The 20,759-nt window shown below is 40.8% G+C and overlaps 3 protein-coding genes across 3 annotated transcripts; 1 reads left to right on the top strand and 2 right to left on the bottom strand.

Moving 5' to 3' along the window:
* Window positions 1-2,697: 2,697 nt before the first annotated feature.
* On the bottom strand, window positions 2,698-3,785 carry LOC127766030 (uncharacterized). The gene has a single exon (XM_052291036.1). It carries the CDS (start codon window positions 3,592-3,594, stop codon window positions 3,091-3,093), a length of 504 nt encoding a protein of 167 aa, XP_052146996.1. The 5' UTR covers window positions 3,595-3,785; the 3' UTR covers window positions 2,698-3,090.
* Window positions 3,786-4,976: 1,191 nt separating this feature from the next.
* Window positions 4,977-13,846, bottom strand: LOC127767191 (kinesin-like protein KIN-12G). Its single transcript, XM_052292445.1, has 21 exons — window positions 13,603-13,846; window positions 13,269-13,424; window positions 13,090-13,173; window positions 12,845-12,964; window positions 12,648-12,761; window positions 12,419-12,511; window positions 11,553-11,642; window positions 11,303-11,373; window positions 11,156-11,230; window positions 10,962-11,049; window positions 10,724-10,782; window positions 10,574-10,637; window positions 10,435-10,500; window positions 10,095-10,247; window positions 9,904-10,008; window positions 9,556-9,791; window positions 9,357-9,426; window positions 9,191-9,244; window positions 8,973-9,029; window positions 8,789-8,868; window positions 4,977-7,478 (listed from the first exon to the last, which is right to left on the bottom strand). Exons 1-21 carry the CDS (start codon window positions 13,702-13,704, stop codon window positions 5,615-5,617), a joined length of 3,801 nt encoding a protein of 1,266 aa, XP_052148405.1. The 5' UTR covers window positions 13,705-13,846; the 3' UTR covers window positions 4,977-5,614.
* A 3,573-nt stretch (window positions 13,847-17,419) lies between these two features.
* Window positions 17,420-20,605, top strand: LOC127768903 (uncharacterized). Its single transcript, XM_052294575.1, has 7 exons — window positions 17,420-17,874; window positions 17,951-18,142; window positions 18,228-18,430; window positions 18,542-18,620; window positions 19,308-19,455; window positions 20,044-20,136; window positions 20,219-20,605. The coding sequence occupies exons 1-7, from the start codon at window positions 17,536-17,538 to the stop codon at window positions 20,287-20,289; spliced, it is 1,125 nt and encodes a 374-aa protein (XP_052150535.1). The 5' UTR covers window positions 17,420-17,535; the 3' UTR covers window positions 20,290-20,605.
* Window positions 20,606-20,759: the final 154 nt, after the last annotated feature.

Genomic DNA, 20,759 nt, shown 5'->3' with positions numbered 1-20,759 from the left:
TTATGAGAACTTTGAATCAAATTTTATGATATTAAATGAACTCATATGAAAAAATTACCAAAAACAAAGTTGTAGAACTCGTTGAGATCTACCAATTTTCTTTTGGTCATTTCTCCATCCGAGTTTAATTGAACTGTATAAAATTTGAACTTTATAATATAAGAAATTCAAATAATTTTTTCACGCAGTAAATGATTTCAAATAGAAAAGTTGTCAATAATAAAGTTGTATAACTTATCAAGATCTTCAACTTTTGTATTGGTCATTTTTCTATACGACTTTGTTTGGACCGTTTGAATTTGAATTTCAAAATATGACAACTTGAAATAACATTTTCAAATAGAAAATGATTTCAATTGAAAAAGTCATCAATAACAAGGTTGTATAACTCATCAAGATCTATAACTTCTATTTTGGTCATTTCTTCATCCAACAAAGTGATTTGTAAGATTGTTCACAACATGCACATCTCTTATATAAAACTTATATAAGAGATGTGCATGTTGTGAACAATCTTACAAATCACTTTGTTGGATGAAGAAATGACCAAAATAGAAGTTATAGATCTTGATGAGTTATACAACCTTGTTATTGATGACTTTTTCAGTTGAAATCATTTACTACTTCAAAATATTATTTGAAGTTTTGAAATTCAAATTTTTAATTGATAAAACAAAGTCACAAGAAAAAATAGCAAAAATAATACCAGTAAGAACACAATAACATGATAGAGCATGATTTTAGAAACATTTAGAAAAAAAATCATCCAATTTGGAGTTCATATGGGTGAGATACACTAGTTTTAAATTTTTCAAATTTTATTTTCGCATATGGCTTCTTAAGTGGCCCGCATGGAAAAATCTATTTTTCCATGCGGGCACTTAAGTGAGCCGCATGCAAAAATGAGCTCATTTTTGCATGCGGCCCTCTTAAGAGGCCCGTATGGGAAAATTGATTTTTCCATACGGGTCACTTAAACAGCCGTATGGGAAAATGACCCTCGATTTTTGCAGACGCCACTAGTTACGGTCCGCATGGAAAAATGATGAGGCCTCGTACAGAAAAATCACTTTTGTAGTAGTGCATATTATAAAACACTTTTCATCTCTAGTATAGATTCACTAACGTACTTATAAATTGAACATATATATGAATCACATACATAAATACATTCATAAAACTATTCAAAACCCAAAGCGTCTTAGCGTGGAACAGAGAGTAGCAATTAAGGAGCGGGCATGATCCAACAAGGGTAGTCCTCGTTGGTAAAAAAAAAAAAAAAACAAGTACTCCTAGTACTTAATCCAATATAGTAGAGTTAAATTAACTAAATTTTACTTTATATTTAAAAAAACTTACTCTGTTTTATTAATTAAACTAAAGTAGGACAAATATTACACAGAGAGTCATGGGTCGGTCCATACCCATCTCTGATCTCTATGTACCACAAATTAGCTGATATCTCCGCCTAAATAGTGTTATAGTAGTACTAAAATCACACTTTTAGGCTTCCTAATTGGCTCAAATCTAGAAGCAAGCTACGAAGTGATTATAGGCTGTAGCTCAGCTACTCCCTCCGTCACAAAGAAAAGACAAACCCTGATTTCCGTGTCCAACGTTTGACCGTCCATCTTATTTGAAAAAATTATGAAAAAAATTAAAAAGATAAGTCACGCATAAAGTATTAATCATGTTTTATCATCTAACAACAATGAAAATACTAATTATAAAAAAAATTTATATAAGACGGATAGTCAAATGTTGGCACGAAAACCCAAGGTTTGCTTTTTTTTTTAAGACGGATGGAGTAGTTTGGTTCCTGGTGATGGAACCTTTCCATTCTGATTCTAAATCCTATACTTGGCACGGTACTCATATTTGTAGCTAATTATTCTTTCTTTGACAGACGATGTGCACGTCAACAGTAAGACACACTCTTTAGAAGGCAACATATCCTATGCACACAGGCCCTCACGTGTACACACATGCACACCAACTAAAAAATGTCACCAAAAAATCTAGAAAAAATCATACACATACTTTCAATTGTATTACACCTAGGGTTAAAATCTTAACGTCAAATTCATTATATTTTAGCCGTAACAAAAAAAACAAAAAATCTGATAGTTTTAAGGTTGCAATTTTGTCAGAATTTTATCTTTTTTGTTATTTTCTATGTAGAATGAATTTGAAGATGCGACTTTGCACGTAGATGTAATACTATTGAAAGTACATGTATAAATTTTTCTAGAATTTTTTGTGATAATTTTTAGTTGGTGTACATGGTGTGTACACGCGAGGACCTGTGTGCATAGGATACGCTCCCTCTTTAGAATTGGACTGGTTGTTGAAGAAAAATAATAATACCTCATACGCTTATAGTGATTTTGTGAAATCTCAAAATATATTGATCCAGTTTTAAAGGTGTTCAAAAGAATAGACCGTGTATGTTTGCACTGTGTTTGGGAAAAAATATCTAGAAGCAAGATTACAAAAACAAAACTGGACTAGTTGTTGAAAAAAAAAAACCTGACAAAAAAATTCCTCCCCCTGTTCATCCCGAAACTTGAGCAGCGAACACAATATTTGACCCCACGTTTGCCAGTAGTACGGAGGTTGACGGACGGACAATTCGTCAATTGCTATCCCTGCAGAAGCCGTTCTAGAACAACAAGTGCAGAAATCGTAGTCAACAACTGTACTGAATTGCCTGTATATTGTTTGGCCAATATGTTGAATCCAAAGCATTGCCACGAGTTTCAGCGTTTGCTGCTAGTACAGAAAAAGACAGAGGCGAAACCTGGGGGGCAATCTGGACGAAGGCTCAGAAGTGGTCCACCCCCCAAATCGCACGCACGCGCGCAATGGTCAATCGACCAAGCAATCGAGCGGAGCACTGCACAAAATTTCTCCCGCTTCCGCTTGCAAATCCAATCCTAAGCTAAAGTTTGATGCCAAAATCGCATCGAGCTCACATGACAAAACTAATCCTGCGTTGCACTTGCACACGTGCGTGCGGCAGATCACCTTGGGTGATCAGCACGTGCGGCGAGGCGGCGCGGCGGCGAGTCGGCGGCGGTGGTGGCGATGCTACCGGCGAAGGGAGGAGGCGCAGGAGCTGGAGCCGGAGGAAGGGCTGCGCCAGAAGCCGCCGCTGTAGAACCGGGAGCGCATGATCTCGAGCTCCAGCTCCGCGTCCGCGTCCGTTTCGCCGCGCGCTGATGACGCCGCCGCCGCCGCCGCCGCCTCGTCGTCCATCATATCGAACGCCGACGCGGCCGCGATCATCGCCTTGGCGCTCCCCGACGGCGACGACGCTCCTCCTTCACCACCACCACCGCCGCCTCCTCCTCCTCCGCTTCGGCTCTTGCGACGCCGCTGCCGCCGCCGCCGCCGCCTCATCACCCGCCGCATGACGCCCGCGGGGAGCCTGACGGTGACGAGCAGCAGGATCTCCAGCAGCGCCAGCGGGCAGCAGCAGCACACCGCCGCGCAGTTCGCCGCCGCCTGCCCCGCCGCCTCCCCTCCCCCGCACCCCGGCCGCGGCCGCGCCTCATCCTCCTCCACCTCCTCCTCCTCGCCGCGCTCCCGCATGTGCTCCGATCCTCTCCGCCTCCTCGCCGATCGGACGAGAGAGTCCACGGGAACCCACCCGTGGGTGCAGTGGTATTTAGCGAGACGCGACGCGACGCGAGGGAGGAGAGAGAGAGAGAGGACGACGGTCTTACGGCGGTTGGTGGCTTGTGGAGGAGAGAGAAAGAGGGAGGAGATAGATGGTTAGAGGCGGCGAGATGGCGTGGCGTTGGTTGCTTTTGCAGCCTGCGCCACGGAACGGAGGAAAAGATCAAACCGCAATTTTCTGTTACTACTAGTACATTTAATTTATTTAATTTAAGGGAATTTGATTAAATTGACAATATTAATATTTCCTGAGCTGGTAAGTTGTACTTCCTTCGTCTCAAAATAAATTGATCTAGCACGATATATGACATACGAATCTAAATAGAAAAATAAATGCTTGTGTGGATGACAAAATCATAGTACTACAATGTATCACGTCTAATACTAGATTGTGTTATTTTGATATAGAGAGAGTAAATGCTTATGCTAATTAATCAAATCGTGGTAACAAGGTCGTGTTTGAATGAATAAATAATTCTCAAATTGTTTTTTTAAACGTGAGAAACAAATATTTACCATCTCACCCAATAAAAAAATTGTCGTCCACGTTTCAAAAATTATCGTCCGAAAAAATCTCAAGCAGAACAAAAGGATAAATATTTGTTTCAGAATAACCGCTTGCCAAATACCCATTAGATAAAAATACAGTAAAAAAATCATATGGAAACGGATGAAATACTAACTGCCAGCTAGCATCTGGTTGCCAAAAAAACGCAACCCCAAAAATTCTCTATCTTTATCTCTCTTTTTTCCTGAGGCACACGCCAGAATGCCAGGTTAGTTTACGAACGACGGCCGCCGCGCCACGCCAGGAAGCAGCCAATGTGTGACGCAATAGAGATAGAGACGGCGGAGCGCGTCGCTTCCGCGGATGCGTCGTGGAGTCCGACTCAGCACTCGGCAGCCCGAGCTCGACGGTGCGAGAGCGAGACCCAGCGCCGCACGCGGTCTTGGTGGGTTTCCCGATCCGACGGCACAGCGCTTCGCTGCTAAGCATCCATGGTTTCTCTCCGTTGTTCCCTCTCTCTCTCTCTCTCTTTCTTGGGGAACTTTTCTTGCTCCTCTATAGTGGCCCAGCCCAGTGATGTCGGCGTTATCGTGCGTGATTGTTTTTTTCTTTTGAACTATCGTGCGTGATTGAGCTTAGTGTTTGACATATATGACGTAATTGAAGCTTGTCTATTCATTTTTTTAATTAAAGTTGCGTAATTGATATGGTCAAGTGATGGCGATGGGTTGGTGACAATAAGCAGTATTAAGCGTGTGTCATTTGGTTAGTGTTGTTAAGAAATGCCAACTGGACATTATTATTTGAATCTTTGATCAGATAGCAGTGGAGCAAGCAACAAATACAAGAGACAAGAGCAGAATAAGCTTCTGGAAGCAGTCAGCCTGAGTCCTACCTAACTCATTCACAAACTGGCGCAACTCCACCTTTCAGTAAGTTTTTACTGCTACTGGAGAACTGTACAGTTCACCCAACACGCTAAAATACATAAAGAGGTTCAGACTCCAATTTTCTGCTTACAACTACTAGAGTGCAGCATCCTTCCCTAATGCAGGCACCTATGTTCATTGTTTCGTACAGTACAAATCTAGAGAATAACAAAAGGCACGGTAAATCACTTCCTTGAATTCAAAACCTTGTTGAACCAGTAGCTGAATTGCACTTTCAAGTGCAAACTAAAAGAAATACATAGCTTACATAAGGGCCTGTTGCTGTTGATGACTTGGCACAACCACCAGAGATAGGTGGTCGCACAAAACAGTTTTGAGCGCATCCTGATTCACGACTTCTTCCATCATGTAGAAGCGAATTGACAGAAAGAGACGCCTGATCCCTTGTGTTGTGGATGTGCACAGATGAGGCTTGGACAGACTAGCCTGTCGGTTATTGCATCAGTGAAGGAAAGCTGGTTCTAGTTGAGCAGGCTCACGGATTTGTTTGGTTCTCACCCTGGACAAGCAAGAGCTGCACAGCTTCAGCAACATGAAGCGCCATTGCATCAAGATCCCCCTTAACCTTGTCAGAAACATGCAACATGGATGCATCCAAATCGCAAGGGGTTCTGTCTCGCAGATGCTCACCCAGATCACGCATCGCTTGATTTAGCTTCGAGTTCATGTCATCCAGGGACCTTGTTTGATGCTGCAAGGACTCCTCACATGCCCTGATCTTCTCCTCCTTCAAGTTGACTTTAAAAACGCACTCTTGGTAATCAACCAGCAGGCAATCCATGTCTTTCTGCTCTTCCTTCCAAATCTCTGTCAAGGTATTATCACGTACAAACTTCTCGACGTCAGCTTCCAGCAGGGTCAGGCAGCAATTTTCTACTTCTGATTCAAGAGATGCAATCTTACAATCGATATCATCGTGTCTGTTCATGCTTTTAATTTCTTTCTGCACCATGATAAGCTGTTCACGGGACTTCTTAAGTTCAGATAAAAGCTTTGTTCGCTCCTCCTCAGATCTCAGCAGCTCAGATGCCTTACCAAAATTCACAGGCTTCGACAATGTAGGAGTGGAAGTGTCGATATTATCAATAGCAAAAAGGACCCTTTCTGCCTCCTTTCTCTGAGCTTCGAAAGAGCAGAGTTTTACTTTAAGACCGTCGATTTTGCTTCTCAACGCGGTTTCAGATTCACGTGCTTTTGTAGATGCAACAGAAAATTCTTTTTTGAGAGTTTGGAGGTGACTCAGTTGTTCCTTCTTTTGATTCAATAATTCCAAGCTGACATCAAACTTGGACCCAACAAGGGCTTTGGTTTTCAAGTCCAAGTTCCAGCATGATGCCACAGGCGAGAAATACTTGCTTTCCAAAGCTTCTTTACTCTCCTGTGATTGTGACAGTTCAGCCTTAAGGGCATTCATGTCTTCCTGGTCGTGCTTCAGTTCTAGGCAATGGTGCTGAATGCTTGCTGTAAGTTCTTCTGCCTTAGTACTAGCCATTTCAAGAAGTTTAAAATACTCTACTGCATCCTGGGTAGTTACAAGCTTGTCGTGGACATTCTCCAGTTTGACACGAACAAGCCGCAGGATTTCTTTAAACGTTGATATTGCAGAGTCATGTACATGTTTTACTTCTAGATCTTCATCATCTGTTGCATCACGCATTTCAACATCTTCATATTGAGTATCTACTGTAGTTACAGAATTGCTACCCTCAAAAAATTTCCTTTTGAATTCATCTCTTTCCTGCATAGCTTTCTCATACAGACCCATAAGTTTATCATTTTCTTCATGCATCTCGTCCAGTTGAAGGTGCAAATCTGTCAATTCACTTCTTGAAAAATTATCCTTGTGATTGCACTGTCCATCCATTATCTTGGAGTCCGATACCTCACTGGATGAGTTGTCTGCTGGCAAAATTGTTGCACTCTCTGGCTTGTCATCTGGCAGCACCCCATTCGCAGCAGCCCCTCCATAAGAATGGCTGCTTTGCTGCTCATTCACACCTTCAATTTGAGGAATGGCAGGATGGCCCCCATCTTGATTCACCTCACCATTGGCGATAGCATGTTCATAGAGCTCAACTAATCTCTTATTATCCTCAATCAAAACTGTAAGCCTTGTTCTTAGTTCCTCATTCGCTTTGGCCAACCCAATAGCAGTTTCATGAGCTTCTGCTTCTCTTTGACTTGCTGTAGCTATGGCATCAACCAAAGTCTTCAGTTCTGTCTGAGCATCAGGCAGATCATGCAAATCTACCTCGGTCTGCACCTGGAGTTCCACAGCCTCAGATTCTTCATGATATTTCTTTGCTGCCTCCAACTCTAATGTCAACTCATCAACACGCCTGCAGAATGTACAAATTATCAGGTAATGGTATTTGAACAGAAGTTCATAATGCATAATAAGCTCTGGATAAAGTGCACATAAATAACACCTTAATCTCAAAAACTTTTAACACAGTGGAATTTGGTGGATAAAAGTTACCAAACACAAACTAGAGAAAACACAAATGACAAATCAAATGATTTAGAAATCAAATGTAAGAGATTGTATCGTCTACTTATGGGTTTATGCATGTAGCTTTGTGTATGCAATACTTTAGATTTTAAATCCTCAAGTTTAGATTGTAATATTTATTTGAGATAAGCAGCAACGCACAGGCAGTGTCTTAGGTAATTTAAATAGCATTGGCCAAGGACATTGCTACAGTTGATAGTATATCGTCAGGGTTGATCTACCCCAGATAACCATCGAAAACAGCAGGTATTACAGAATCTATAAATCGTCTATTCAGAGTGCACTGGCAGTTATTGTCACACCCCAGCTTCCAAAATCCACATTACCACACTTTCTAAGCAGACTGCGTACGCATAACACCTCACTTATACTTTAATCTTCGCTTCGTGTAAAAGGGTCAACCTGGAGGTGCTATGGTTGGAGCATATGGGTTTATATATTGGTCCAACTCTTGATCAACTAGCAAGGTGGTACTAACTATTCTACTCATGCCCACACTTGCATGGGCAGATGGACCACAATTGGGCTCAATATATAGGGCCTGTTTAGGGGAGCTTAAAATTCTGAGAAGCAACTGGTTGGTAGCCAGCTTCTGAGAATCTAGAAAAGCTGGGTTTTCCAGCTTCTGACTTCTAGTTCATTTTCTGGATTCTATATCTACAGCTTCTCAGAATCTAGACCAAAAGTTAGGCTGTTTGGGGGAGTTTTTGATTCCGGGATAAGCTGCAGCAGCTGGAAGCTCCCCCAAACAGGCCCATAGTCAGCTGGATTTCATAGCAGTGCAGTACAAATCTTACTCTAAAAAATATTACCCTTAAACACTTGCAAGCTATCTTCAATGAAATGCTTGTATGTCTGCCCATTTAGATCAACATGATTTGACATTAACAAACATAGCAGTGAATATTTATGTGCTTTCTTACATTTATAGTGAATAAAATCACCTTGGAGAAACTGTTCTTCTAGACATCACAATTGTAAGCCTTTTGTTGGGTTAACAAAGGAATCATCTATGTGAGAGTTTGTAGCATACGGGGCAGAAAATGGAGTACACAGAAAATACAATATACTAGAAGTCTTAAAATAGCAAAGGGTGATATACTTCTTTTTTTCTTTTGTAGGAAATTTTTTATATACCTCTCAAGTTTCTCTTTTGATTCAAGGCAGAAGCTCAGATTTTTACGCAGAGACTCAATTTCTCTCTCATTTTGAATAGCCTGTAACACAATATTGCAAACCAATGTTAGGAATTAGGAAGCAGTACCATCAACAGGGGTATAAAAAGACATTACATATGTCAGGATAGGTTTGTAATATTGACCTGCAAACGAAGAAACTCCATTTCCTCATCAGCTGACTCCCCCAAAAATGAGAGGTCCTGCAAAAGGTCATTATGAACATAAGTCAGATGCTAGGTACGCGCACAATAAGCCCTGAAGCAAACATTTTATTGTAAATAAACATTCAGCTTTCAGTAAATTAAGGATGTCTTTAAATTTCACAATTTGTATGTTTCCTTTAAAGGACTGCATAAACAACCTTATTAATAGGATCCTTCTCATGCATAAGTTTCCAATCGAGTGCTTCCAGTAACTGCAGGTTATGCAAGTTAAGTGAGTCAAGACATCAAGGAAATAGTAAAGGAGCAAGGTACACTGAAAAGAGTTCCTGTACTCAGGAGGTCACCATAGCTTGAAGTGGATACCTTATCTTGTAAAACAATTATCTGCTCATGCATCATTTCTCGTTCTCCTTCATCAACAAATGTTTGTAACCTGTAAGTTTTAATGGTAGCAGGGCATCAAACTTCCAACTATATTAGCAATGGCAAATAGATAAACCAAAAGAACACATAAGTAGCATTTGGAGTTTAGAGAAAGAAGTGGATGGATAGGAATGCTTACCTTCGAATATCTTCCTTCAATTGTAAGTTTTCCATAGCAAACCTTGTGACTTCTGGATTGCGGTCCAGTAGGCCACGAAGAGCATCTACTTCCTTCACAAGGTCTTCCTTTTCTTGCAACAGATGTGATTCAGCAGATAACTTCCCTGATGTAACTTGCTCCAGTCTTTTTATTCGATCTTCACGAAAACGAAGCCTCATCTTGAAGCTTCTGACCTCTTCCGCTCTTTGAGTTGCCTGTGGTGCCACAGATAATTAAACTTAATAAATGCATATGTATGTTCACTTTAGTTTTGTCAATTTCACAGAAAGTCGACGCAAAATCACAATTAAGAACACAGATGCAGACCAGCTGTTCAGCAACAAGCTTTGCAGCAATCATTGCCTTCAATTTTGCTTCAGTTTCTTGCTCCCTCCTAAAAGCAGCGACAAGCGCAGCATCATAATCTTTCCTCTGAACATAACACATGAGAAAGATAAAACATAAGTAGATGGCCACCAGCCCACCATGTTCAAGAAAAGAAGAGTATATATGAATACCTGCATAGCCCTTTTATCAAACATAAGTGGACTGAACGAGCCTTGACCTTGATTCCACTTAAGTGTGCTAGGAGACTCACATATAAACCCACTGGAACTAGTACATTCTGCTTTGTCAGAATTGACTAACCCTTGCAGGCGACTGACCTCTTTCTGTGATAACAGAGAACATAAGACATAAATCATTTATTAGAACTGTGCTGTTGCAAACTGGTCGTAATCAGTATGAGCCATCAAAGAAGTAGAATAGATAAAATTTCAAATACATTTTATCCTGGACCTTCCTGTCTTTAATGCACTGAAAATATTATAAGGGCAAAAATGAACACATTCTCTGTACCTTAAGATGTTGGATCTGTAAGCGCATGCTCAAAACATCACCAGAGGCATCTTCATTTATAATAGCCTACAATGAACAACAGTCAGTTCATGTTTGCATGTCAACAATAATTAACAATTAGCACATGTTAATTGCATACATTATTTCTTATGTATTTTGCCCGTTGTGCGAATTTCAATGTGCTCAATGTCTCAGCCGCGCAGCTGATAACAAAAAACAAGCAAAAATGTCAATAATATGAAATGTGGAAATAGTCTTTTCAAAAAGAAAAATAGCATTAGATGCCTACCAGCTTGATGGGCTTATGTTCGCAATTATAGTTGTCTTTGAATTCCCTCCAAGTGAATCCTGGGAAGAGGAGATAAGACGTTACTAAAATTATTCTGTTTTGTGTTATTTTAAGTTGAGTTAAAGGTAGCATGTCGTAGAAATGCAATTCGTCAAATGCCAACTCCTATGTCTCTGTAAGAGATAACATAAAATATGAAAAGTTTTACTCAAGTTGTGCATACTGCATAATACGGTACCTGAAGGAGAAATGTCAATTTTGAATCTCGGTAAGGCACGTGATGTGACTTTTTGTTTGATACAGCAATAAGATTTGTAATAACAAGTCTGCAAGAATGATTCGGAGAAGTAATTGAAAATATGAAACTGAATTCAAACCAAACCTTGGATGGTTTTACGTTATGAAATAAATAATACAAGTTAATCAACAAACCCCAAGGTGGAGAGTGACTTATTGATATTGGTAGCTTCCTTCAAGCGTTCCCCTTCAGCACCTGAGCTCTTTTGCCTGCAAGGCATATATATCATTCATGCTGAATAGGAGACTCGAAACTGTATGAAAAGCAAGGAGACAAACTACCTCTCTGAGCCTGCAAGGTCAACTAGGTTAAGCCGAGAAAACCGGTGATGGTTGATACCTTGAGATTCCCACTGTATGGTCAAAAAAATTATTTATAATAGCATGTGTATACATATGCAAGCATTAGGTTAGCCACAAATATAAACCAGTATATCCATCAACATCACCATCCTTGAAACTAATGACAGGTAATATCACTCTTATTACACAAAAAATACATAAACAAGTTGAAGCAGTTCAGTTCATATACCTTACTCTCGATAAGGCAAGTGAAAACACTATGAGAGCGACTGCTTGCTCTATTCATATTGGTAGCCGCCACCTTTCTGTTTGCTGCCCCCTGAAAAGAAACATGTAGTGTTTGGCTAAAGAGATCTAGCTAGTGAAACTAGCATTTTATATGTGAGAGATCCTTTAATAAATCAACTTTTCCAAGCATAATGGGCAACTAAAAAAGTACAATGTGGCAACAATCACAAGTAAAGGCAAAGTTTGGTTTTACTGTTTAAAACTAAAATGCTGAATTTGATCGATTTAGCATTACTCAAGGTTATAAGAATCAGTAAATGGTATTCGTTTGGTGAACCACCTTGTCCTATATTTCTGTATAAAACTGCCTTTTAAGTTTTAACCATTTTCCTATAAAAAATTTCAGACTATATATATTAGATAGCATGTGAACACTATCGAGTACTGTGTTTTATCTATATTGCCTTGTGAACTTCGCAGTCATTAAAATAGTTGCTAGAAGGGCAAAACAGAAGTACCTAAAGTCAAAGATTGGAGATTCAGTCAACATAATTATATTGTTACATACCTAATAAATGGCCATTGTATATTGGAGTATTGGACTACTTATCTACACATTCTTGGAAAGTATGGAATAATTCTCTTTTCATATATATATAGTGTTACAAATTTGCAATGAACAATAGCAGCAGAGCATCACCACAACAGGTTTTCTTTATGACAGGGACACAGTGCATCAAATAACTGATCTTGTAACCAGTTATTGCCTGGCTAAACATGTTTCCTTATTCTTTTTGCAATGGAACAGTCCTAGTCATTTTGTTCAGAAAAATAGCAGTCCTCTTAAGCCAGTCTTAAAGCACAAACCTCAACAAGTTGTTGCATTGCTTCTCGAGCATTGGAAACCTCATGTTCTGTCAAGTTCTCAACATGGACACCCTTTTTAGCATCCTCTCTTATCTGCAAATATAGCTAATAATATCACTTTTTGAAACATTGAGATGTCAAAACTGTGAACATCTCCTAACAGCTTCTTAAAACACAATTAGCAAACATCCGAGGACACACAAATAAGCCATGCTTTTTAGTACTCTACCTGCAAATTTACTGAATTCGGATTTAGCAAATCAAGGATCTGCTCATTGTATATCTCCAAAAAAGAGCATTTGCAAGTAAACCTGAGTTTTTCTTCTTTCCTTATTTCCTTTTCCTGGAACAGCAATGTTAAAATATTTTGGCTGAGAAGAGTACACCACTGTACCGCACAAGAATCAACAAATAATCAAAACTTGCCTTCTGGATTCTTAAAAACAGATGTTCAAACACCCGAGGCGTCATACCACAATTCACATTGTTTCTTCGTGTGCCATTTTCTATATCACCAAGCATTGTGTGTGTCTTGCCACTGCCGGTCTACCAAAATTGGACACCCTTGTAAGCACTAAGCACAGACATTGAAATGCAAATTTACAACAGTATGCAGACTGCTACCTGGAAACCTAAGTATCTTGAAATGTCAAGTAGAATCAGTAGCTTACCTGACCATAAGCAAACATACAGCTGTTATAGCCAGCCATGCAGTTGTCCACCATGGGCACCCCAGCAACCTTGAACAGATTCTCCTATACATCCAGATGAACATCATTCACACATCTCGCAAGACAAGTAGATAAACAGATCGAAATGACACGGAGAAACAAGGGCGTGAAGAGTGTACCTGCGTGACATACTCGTCCGCAACGAGATCGAACTTGAACCGCGACTCCGGGTGGCCCGTCCAGGTGATGCTCTGGCAGCTATCCTGCCTGACGCATCTCTTCTGTCCCTGCACCGATATCTCGCCGCTGCTCAGCGGCCGAACACGGATCACAACCTGTTGTTGCACCCGCGGAACAATTAGTGGAGCCCGAACAAGGCTAACTAGGTGCTCGGCGAAATGCTCCGATGGGCACATCGCGGGCGGCTTGGGCCTGAGCTACCTAGATCGAGAGGCACTACTCGAAGGAGAAGCTTGCGACGAGGCGAGAGAGGGAGGCGAACCGAACCCTAACCTGCACGTTGTTGTCCTTCCAGAAGGAGGGATCCTCCTGGAGCTCGAACCCCGCGGGGGCGGAGCCGCCGCCGTGGTCGTCGTCGCCGCAGTCGGATGGCATCGCGGCGACGGGATCCCGGTGGAGGCGGCGATGGCGCGGCGGCGGCGGCGGCGGTGGAGGTGGAGGTGGAGGTGGATGGGGAGACGAGATGGGGGGGATTTGAAATGGGGAGCGGAGACGAGGAGAGACGCTGCTCGATTTCGAATTTTGGGGTTCAGTCCGCGCAGCGCGGGGCACCCAAAAGCGAAGCAATTTGCGGCTGGTGAGTGGGACCCCTTTCCAGGCCACCAAATTGAAGTATCGTGACAGTTGGATATTCGTGAAAGACTTGCCTCGAGTTTCAAATTTCACCAAAAACAGCGTAAGAACAGCAGTTTGAATTTCAGCGAGTACTGTTGGAGCTGAAATTTCCAGACAGACATGGATTTTTTTTTTTACACGAACAAGAAATACCACGCATTACCAAAAAAAAAAAGCTGAAAAAATCTACGAGACATATCAAGGTGAGCATGCATGTTCTTTTCAAATGCATGGAGCATTGGATTAACGGGCACGCTTCGCTAACTCCTAATGCTGTGGTTTTTTAAAAAAGTTTCTATATAAGAATTTTCTTACAGAGTTGTTTTAAAATCATTTTAAACTCTACGGTATGGAAATCATACATTTTTTAGTCTCGAACAATTTTCACAGATCAATTCACTATTCAGTCATCTAGTTTTTGTTTACCCTCCCTGTTTCATAAATTAGCTCTTATATTGAATTTTATGTTTACTCCCTCTGTTTCAATATATTTTCCCAATTTAATTAATAATGGTTTTTGTTTCACTACTGGTATCTTTAAAAGGGTTGATATATTTATATTCACTGTGTAATGTACTTACTAGATTATATGGTATATTTTTAGTCCTTATAAGTTTATTAACAAAACACGAGTGGTCAAACTAGAATCATAACAAGTAAAAATGCCAAGTGTTAGTTCCATCATCTGCCTTTTGCTTATAAGTCATTGCCGATATTTTAATTTTATAATTTAATTCTAAAGCTTTTCATCATAGTTTATTTCCACCATTACTTTTAAATCACTAAGTTCACTATAAAAGTTTTGCTATCTTTACAAGCCATTTTACGGCCTATCAGTTGTGACCAAATGATGGGGCTGGTTATATTGGAGTTTGGTCGCATGGAGTTCAATCGCCCCATGCTAACCATCCGCATGCAAAATCTGAGCCTCATCGGTAAGTAATATGTTTGGCTGATAAGCTAGCCTCGGTTATAGTTAAGATGGCTATAAAATTTATACATCATGGGTGATGATAAAAATTGCACCCTAGTTAGAGTAGTATTGATGTCCAGTCAACTTAGAAATTAGTGCCCAGTATTTCTAAACAAGCGATTCTCGATACACTGTTGACGAAAAAAATCGAACACACCGGTCTAGGAGATCTGCTTAGCTCCTGTGCAGGTCCAAATCTTGATGAGATGCGGGCGTACCAGTCAGTTTAATTCTGTAACTGACAATATATGCAAATAGTAGATCAAAACAGCCGATCGGCTGACAAGCTGATGGAGTAGTTCCAGCCGATAGCCGATGCCGATACCAGCCGATAGCGATAGGGTTTAAACAATCGGCTATATGTCCAATGTAAATGATGATATAAAGGCAATCGACTGTTGGTAATAAAGTATAACAATAATATAGTCCAGTAGAAACCAATCGGCTATAAACAATATATAATAAGCATTGATCCGAAAGTTAAAGCACACATCGGCTGGAGGTCCGATATCATGAAATCCACAAGATTAGATTAAACAGTGAAACCTTTGTTGTCATCGGCTAAATCCAACTTATATGTATATGAAATCCTTATGAGCCGATGCAACGTCCAGATAACTCACCGGCTGAAACCCCGATGAAACCCTTATTGGCAATCAAAAAGCAGGCTAGAGATTATGGTTCTAAGCACGACTTAGTAGATCAAACTTAACTGATGCAGCACTAAGTATGAAAAGAAACATAATATCTAAACAATCAGCCGTTGACTGAGTTTTCAGGGTGGTCGATGTTTAAGCTAATCTAATCTAGCAATGCGATTTAGCCAATACCGGCAGAAACCCTAAAACGAGAAGCAGCCGATAGAGCTAAATTGATATGCTAAGACTAGATTAATAGAGACATATGATAAATAGGTAGGCAAATATATCATCCAAACCAGAGCAATCCAAGAGGTCGAATGTACTGATGCAGCCTTGAACGACACCGACGTAAACGATACAATTGCCTGGGATGGCGGAACATTGGACTTACCCCTTAGCCGGAGATCGAACACCGATGCAGCCCCACGTCAGGTGCCAAGTCCCGCCGGACGATAAAATAAAGTAGAAAAGGTAAAAGGTAGCGATGCGCCGAATTGTATTGATCGTGAAGATAAATTATATAGACCCTGGGTGTACATATTTATACCCATGGGTTGATACAAGTCCTTGTCGGACAAGAAAGAAACTTTGCTAAAGATAAAAGGTAAGATAAAGTCCTTATAGGACACTAAACACACGTTCCTAAAGATAAAAGGAAACTAATAAATTATTCCTAATTAATAGATAACTTGTCATGCCGCATTCTCTTTGAACTCGGTCTCTTATAGATAAGCTTCCTTTAGTAGATCAATTTCCTTAACCGAATATAGCAAGAATCCGACAACTAACGACTTGACAACTCTCATCGGCTAATCTCAGGACTTCGAAGCCGATGCTGACTCTAAGCCGATGACTACTCCGGGCTTACCAAAATTCACTGTTAACCGTGGGCAAAGAAACCTTATTTATCTATTTATTTCATTCGGCAAAGAAAACTTATATATCTCTTCTTTTTATGGGGCAGATAAACATGTGGTCATTTATGATTATCACCTAAATATTAATAATGATAATCAAGCATGATTCGTTGGTTTGGAGTACCAAGACCTTGCCAAGTTTTAGCTAATTAATTAGAATTTGAATTAGTGTGAGAAAAAAATAATAGCAAACCAAACATCTATTTATACTATCATTAAAGTTTTCGAAATTTTGATACGGCAAAAAATCAGCTTCAATGATCATTCCAAACATACCCGCAATCTTTCAAGATCAAATTAACCAGATTTAAGAGTAAATTACATCAGCGGTACACAAACTGGCTAGATAAGTGCAATCTAGTGTATGAACTTGTAAAATGCTCGTTTTGATGCATGAACTTGTTTGGTGCGTGCGTACAAGACCAAAACCGTACGACAATGTTAATCTTGCTGATTTTGTTATTGATTTTAATGCTATGTAAACAAATATCACGTAGATAAAGATCAATTTAGTAAAACATATAATAAGGCATATTGATTGCATGAAGAAAAAGATAAAAAATTGAGTAACGATGCAAGCGATAGAAACAAAGGAAGATAAAGTAAAAACCAAATTTATACATATAACCTTTCTACTATATATGCACCACGCATGTCTTGTAATAATTTATAATGTTCAACTTGAAAAATCAGCCTTGTCATGCCATTTTGGCTTTGGGATGTACGCACTAAACAAGTTTGTACATTAAAATAAGTGTTTTACAAATTTATACACTACAGGGTAGATTGCATCCACTAGGTTGTGTATCGTTGATGCAATTTACTCCAGATTTAATCTACAGATATGAGATATCCACCAAGGCCCAGCCCATTTTGGGCGCTGAAGCGAGCACTTTCCACTACGGCCCAGCCCGCTTTGGGATAGCGAAAGCGAGAACCCCAGAAGCCCGTGGAAGCTTCGGAAGCGGCGCGGCGCGGCGCTGGGCGGGGGAGAAGAGCAGAGCGGCGAGGAAGGAGGCGGCGCCCAGCGGGGAGAGCGAGCGGCTCGACGCCGACGGCCATGGCGCTGCTGATGGATCCCGGGGCGGGAGGCCCCCTGACGGAGAGCGAGAAGGCCGACCTGGACGCCATCGCCGCCATCAAGGAGTCGGCGGCGGCAGAGTACAAGGAGAAGGGCAACCGGCTCGTCAAGATGGGCCGGAGCCACTACGCCGACGCCGTCGACTGCTACACCAAGGCCATTGCCCAGATGGAGCCGCTGCCGCCGCCGCCGGTGCCATCCCCCGACGCCTCCGTCCTCTTCGCCAACCGCGCCCACGTCAACCTCCTCCTCGGCAACCACCGCCGCGCCCTCGACGACGCCGCCCGTGCCGTCCAGCTCTCTCCCTCCAACGTCAAGGTGCCCTCCTTGTTCTTTGTTGGATTCGGCAAAGAAACCTTCGCCTTCGCGTGATGTGTGAGATTCTTGTAGCTAGGCGTACTACCGGGCGGCGAAAGCGGCGATTGCTCTCGGCTTGCTGCCGGAGGCGGCGGCCTTCTGCCGGCTGGGGATCGAGCAGGACCCTGCTAATGAGGAGCTCAAGAAATTGCTCGCACAAGTGGACGCCCAACAGAGTGAGCAAGATCGTCATAGGGCCAAGGTTGCGCAGGCCGTGTCCGCTGCGAAGGTCTCTCCTGCTCCAAATTTGGGATTTCGACATTGCTGTAATTGGTTTCCGATATGTGGAATTAACCAGTGTTATATGTATGTAGGATATTGTTGCCGCTATAGAGAAGAGGGGGTTGAAGCTTGGGAAGGCAGCATATCAAGAGCTTACCGGTGTAAAGAAGCCGAAGTTGGATGAGCAGGGTGTGCTTCACTGGCCAGTTCTTCTGCTCTACCCGGAGGTCATGTCGAGTGACTTCATCGAGGATTTTCCGGAGACAGATACTTTCGTGCCCCACCTTGATGTCATATCCTTTCTAAACTATATAATGTTATTATCTTAAGATTAAGTGCATAATAAGTATAGGCTATGTGATGGAATCACTGAATTTGTGTTGAACCCTTAACTACTGTCAAACATGTTCTCAGAAAGTTCTCCACCATTACCATGGGATGATAAACACGCTTACACACGGGATGCTGTTGAGTTATATTATCAGGTTCGTGTGTATGAATTGAATTTCCTTGAAACCAATTACCTGCCTGCTTTCTAATTGTTAAAAGTTGGAAAATATGTCTAAATAACTTGGGCTAGACACTTCATTGTTCATATAGCATTGTAACAATACATTAATGGCACAATGGTGTGATTAAACAACTATTAATGTGTTAATTTATATTTTTGGCTACCAACAGTTCCCTGTGAATTCAGGTAAACAAGTACGTCTGTTTGTCAGCATATAGGACATTATAGTTAACTTGTAAAAGCTGCACATGTAAGTTGTCTCCATATTTAGCCAATACAGTTTAACACATGGTGTGTGATTGTGGATTACACACCGAGATGGTTTGATCCCTGTTTTTATATGTAAGGTAGAGTTATTGTCAATATTTCGAAAATCTTAGCCTCACATTATTTTTCCAAATTTGGAGTCAAATTTGGAGATAACAACGTCTGATTAGAAAGGGAGGCATGGACAACACATATTTTGATGCTAGCAAGTTAATCATCATTGTCATCATCTGGTTCAGTTTGTGAAGTTCAGTATTGTTGTGGATTGCTTGTTTTTACAGCTTGCTATACACAGTTGTTTGGCAGATTATCTTTAGGATGTATGAATTTCCTATATCGATCGTCCATCTTCTGTTTGTTGTTGTGTAACTGATTCTTTACTTTGTGACATTAGGCTGGCATTGGCACAGTTCTGTCCAAAAGTGAAATATTGAAAATTCTTTTGGAAGGCACTATGGACTCAAAGTCACTTCCTGAAAGCCTGCTTGATGAGGAAGATGGAGAAAATGATGATGGCAAGAGCAGCACAATTACATCATCAGGTTTGTCGATGAACATATTCTTTAGCTTGTCATACTAAAAGAAGGCAATGTGGTGGTGATATATCTTCCACCTGCACACCCACTCCATCTACATTACATTTTTGTTAATTGTCTTCTTATTATTTGTTCTTCTAAAATATAAATTTAGATTCGAAAGGTGTAAGACAGCCAAATTGTCAGATACATGTGTACATGCTAATTTCCAATTAAAACTGTATCAACAATGCCAAGTGCGCTGTAACAAAAATGCAAAGGGTGGTGTTCAATGCAAAATAAGTATCAACAATGCCAAGTGCGCTGTAACAAAAATGCAAAGGGTGGTATTCAATGCAAAATAAAAAGTTTTGAACATGTATGATTCATTTTTATTGGTAGCAAATGTGCGGTTATTTAGCAAGTAAAAGAAATCAACATGTTATTATAACCAGCCTTCTTGTACAGCTAGGCAACTCATGTACCCTTCTCAAATAAATACTGTTACTGTTCAACTTTTAGGAAGCTGCTTCGGAGCTCTCCAGTCTTTTGCACGAATCACATGTATTACAGTAAATGGCATTCATTACTATAGTATTTTTCTTTAATGTGTAGATAAGGGTTCTGTGAAGTGGATCAATGTAAAAGAGGGAAAAACTCTTCAAGAAGTGCTGCAGCATAAAGACTTCATTATCCCTGCAATTCCTGGTCTGGTTCCTCTCTCCTTGAACGATTTCACATATTACATATAAATCCGGAGTATTTAATGACCCCATCTCTTTGCTTGCAGTGTTCTTTGTTGTTTCAAGAAAATCCACCTTTTACAGAGAGTTCAAGGCAGGAAACTGGTCTTCGCCGTAATGCTTAGCGTGATTCAGTTTGGCACATTTGGAAGATGATTAGTGCGGTACGCGTATGATCAGAGAAGAAAAGCTGGCCACCTAGTCATTCTTGTATGGTTTTATATGTTGCTTTATAGAATGATGAGGTGTGTTCTTTCCTGTATTTGGTACAATTCTCAAGTATTTTCCTATCCTTTGCTTGAGATGCTCAGTATGCCGTTTCTGGAGAAACACACTGAGAATGTACTTATGTATGGACAGCTTTGGGCCTGATTTAGCGCTTGGCACAGTGATGGTATCTTGTACGCCATATCTACCAACCAATTTTAGCACCAAACTTTTCTTGTCAAATACCTTGTGTGAACTGTAAGATTCAACCTCCAATTCCTTGGTGTGAAATCCGGCAACGTTGATGTATTTTCTCACTGCGGTGATATTCGGATTGGAACCATCGACGATGTTCTCAGTTGATTTGTGTGGGAGTGAAAT

This window comes from Oryza glaberrima, chromosome 3 (assembly GCF_000147395.1).
Source record: "Oryza glaberrima chromosome 3, OglaRS2, whole genome shotgun sequence".
Classification (NCBI taxonomy): domain Eukaryota; kingdom Viridiplantae; phylum Streptophyta; class Magnoliopsida; order Poales; family Poaceae; genus Oryza; species Oryza glaberrima.
This window is presented reverse-complemented; position numbering and strand designations above follow the sequence as displayed.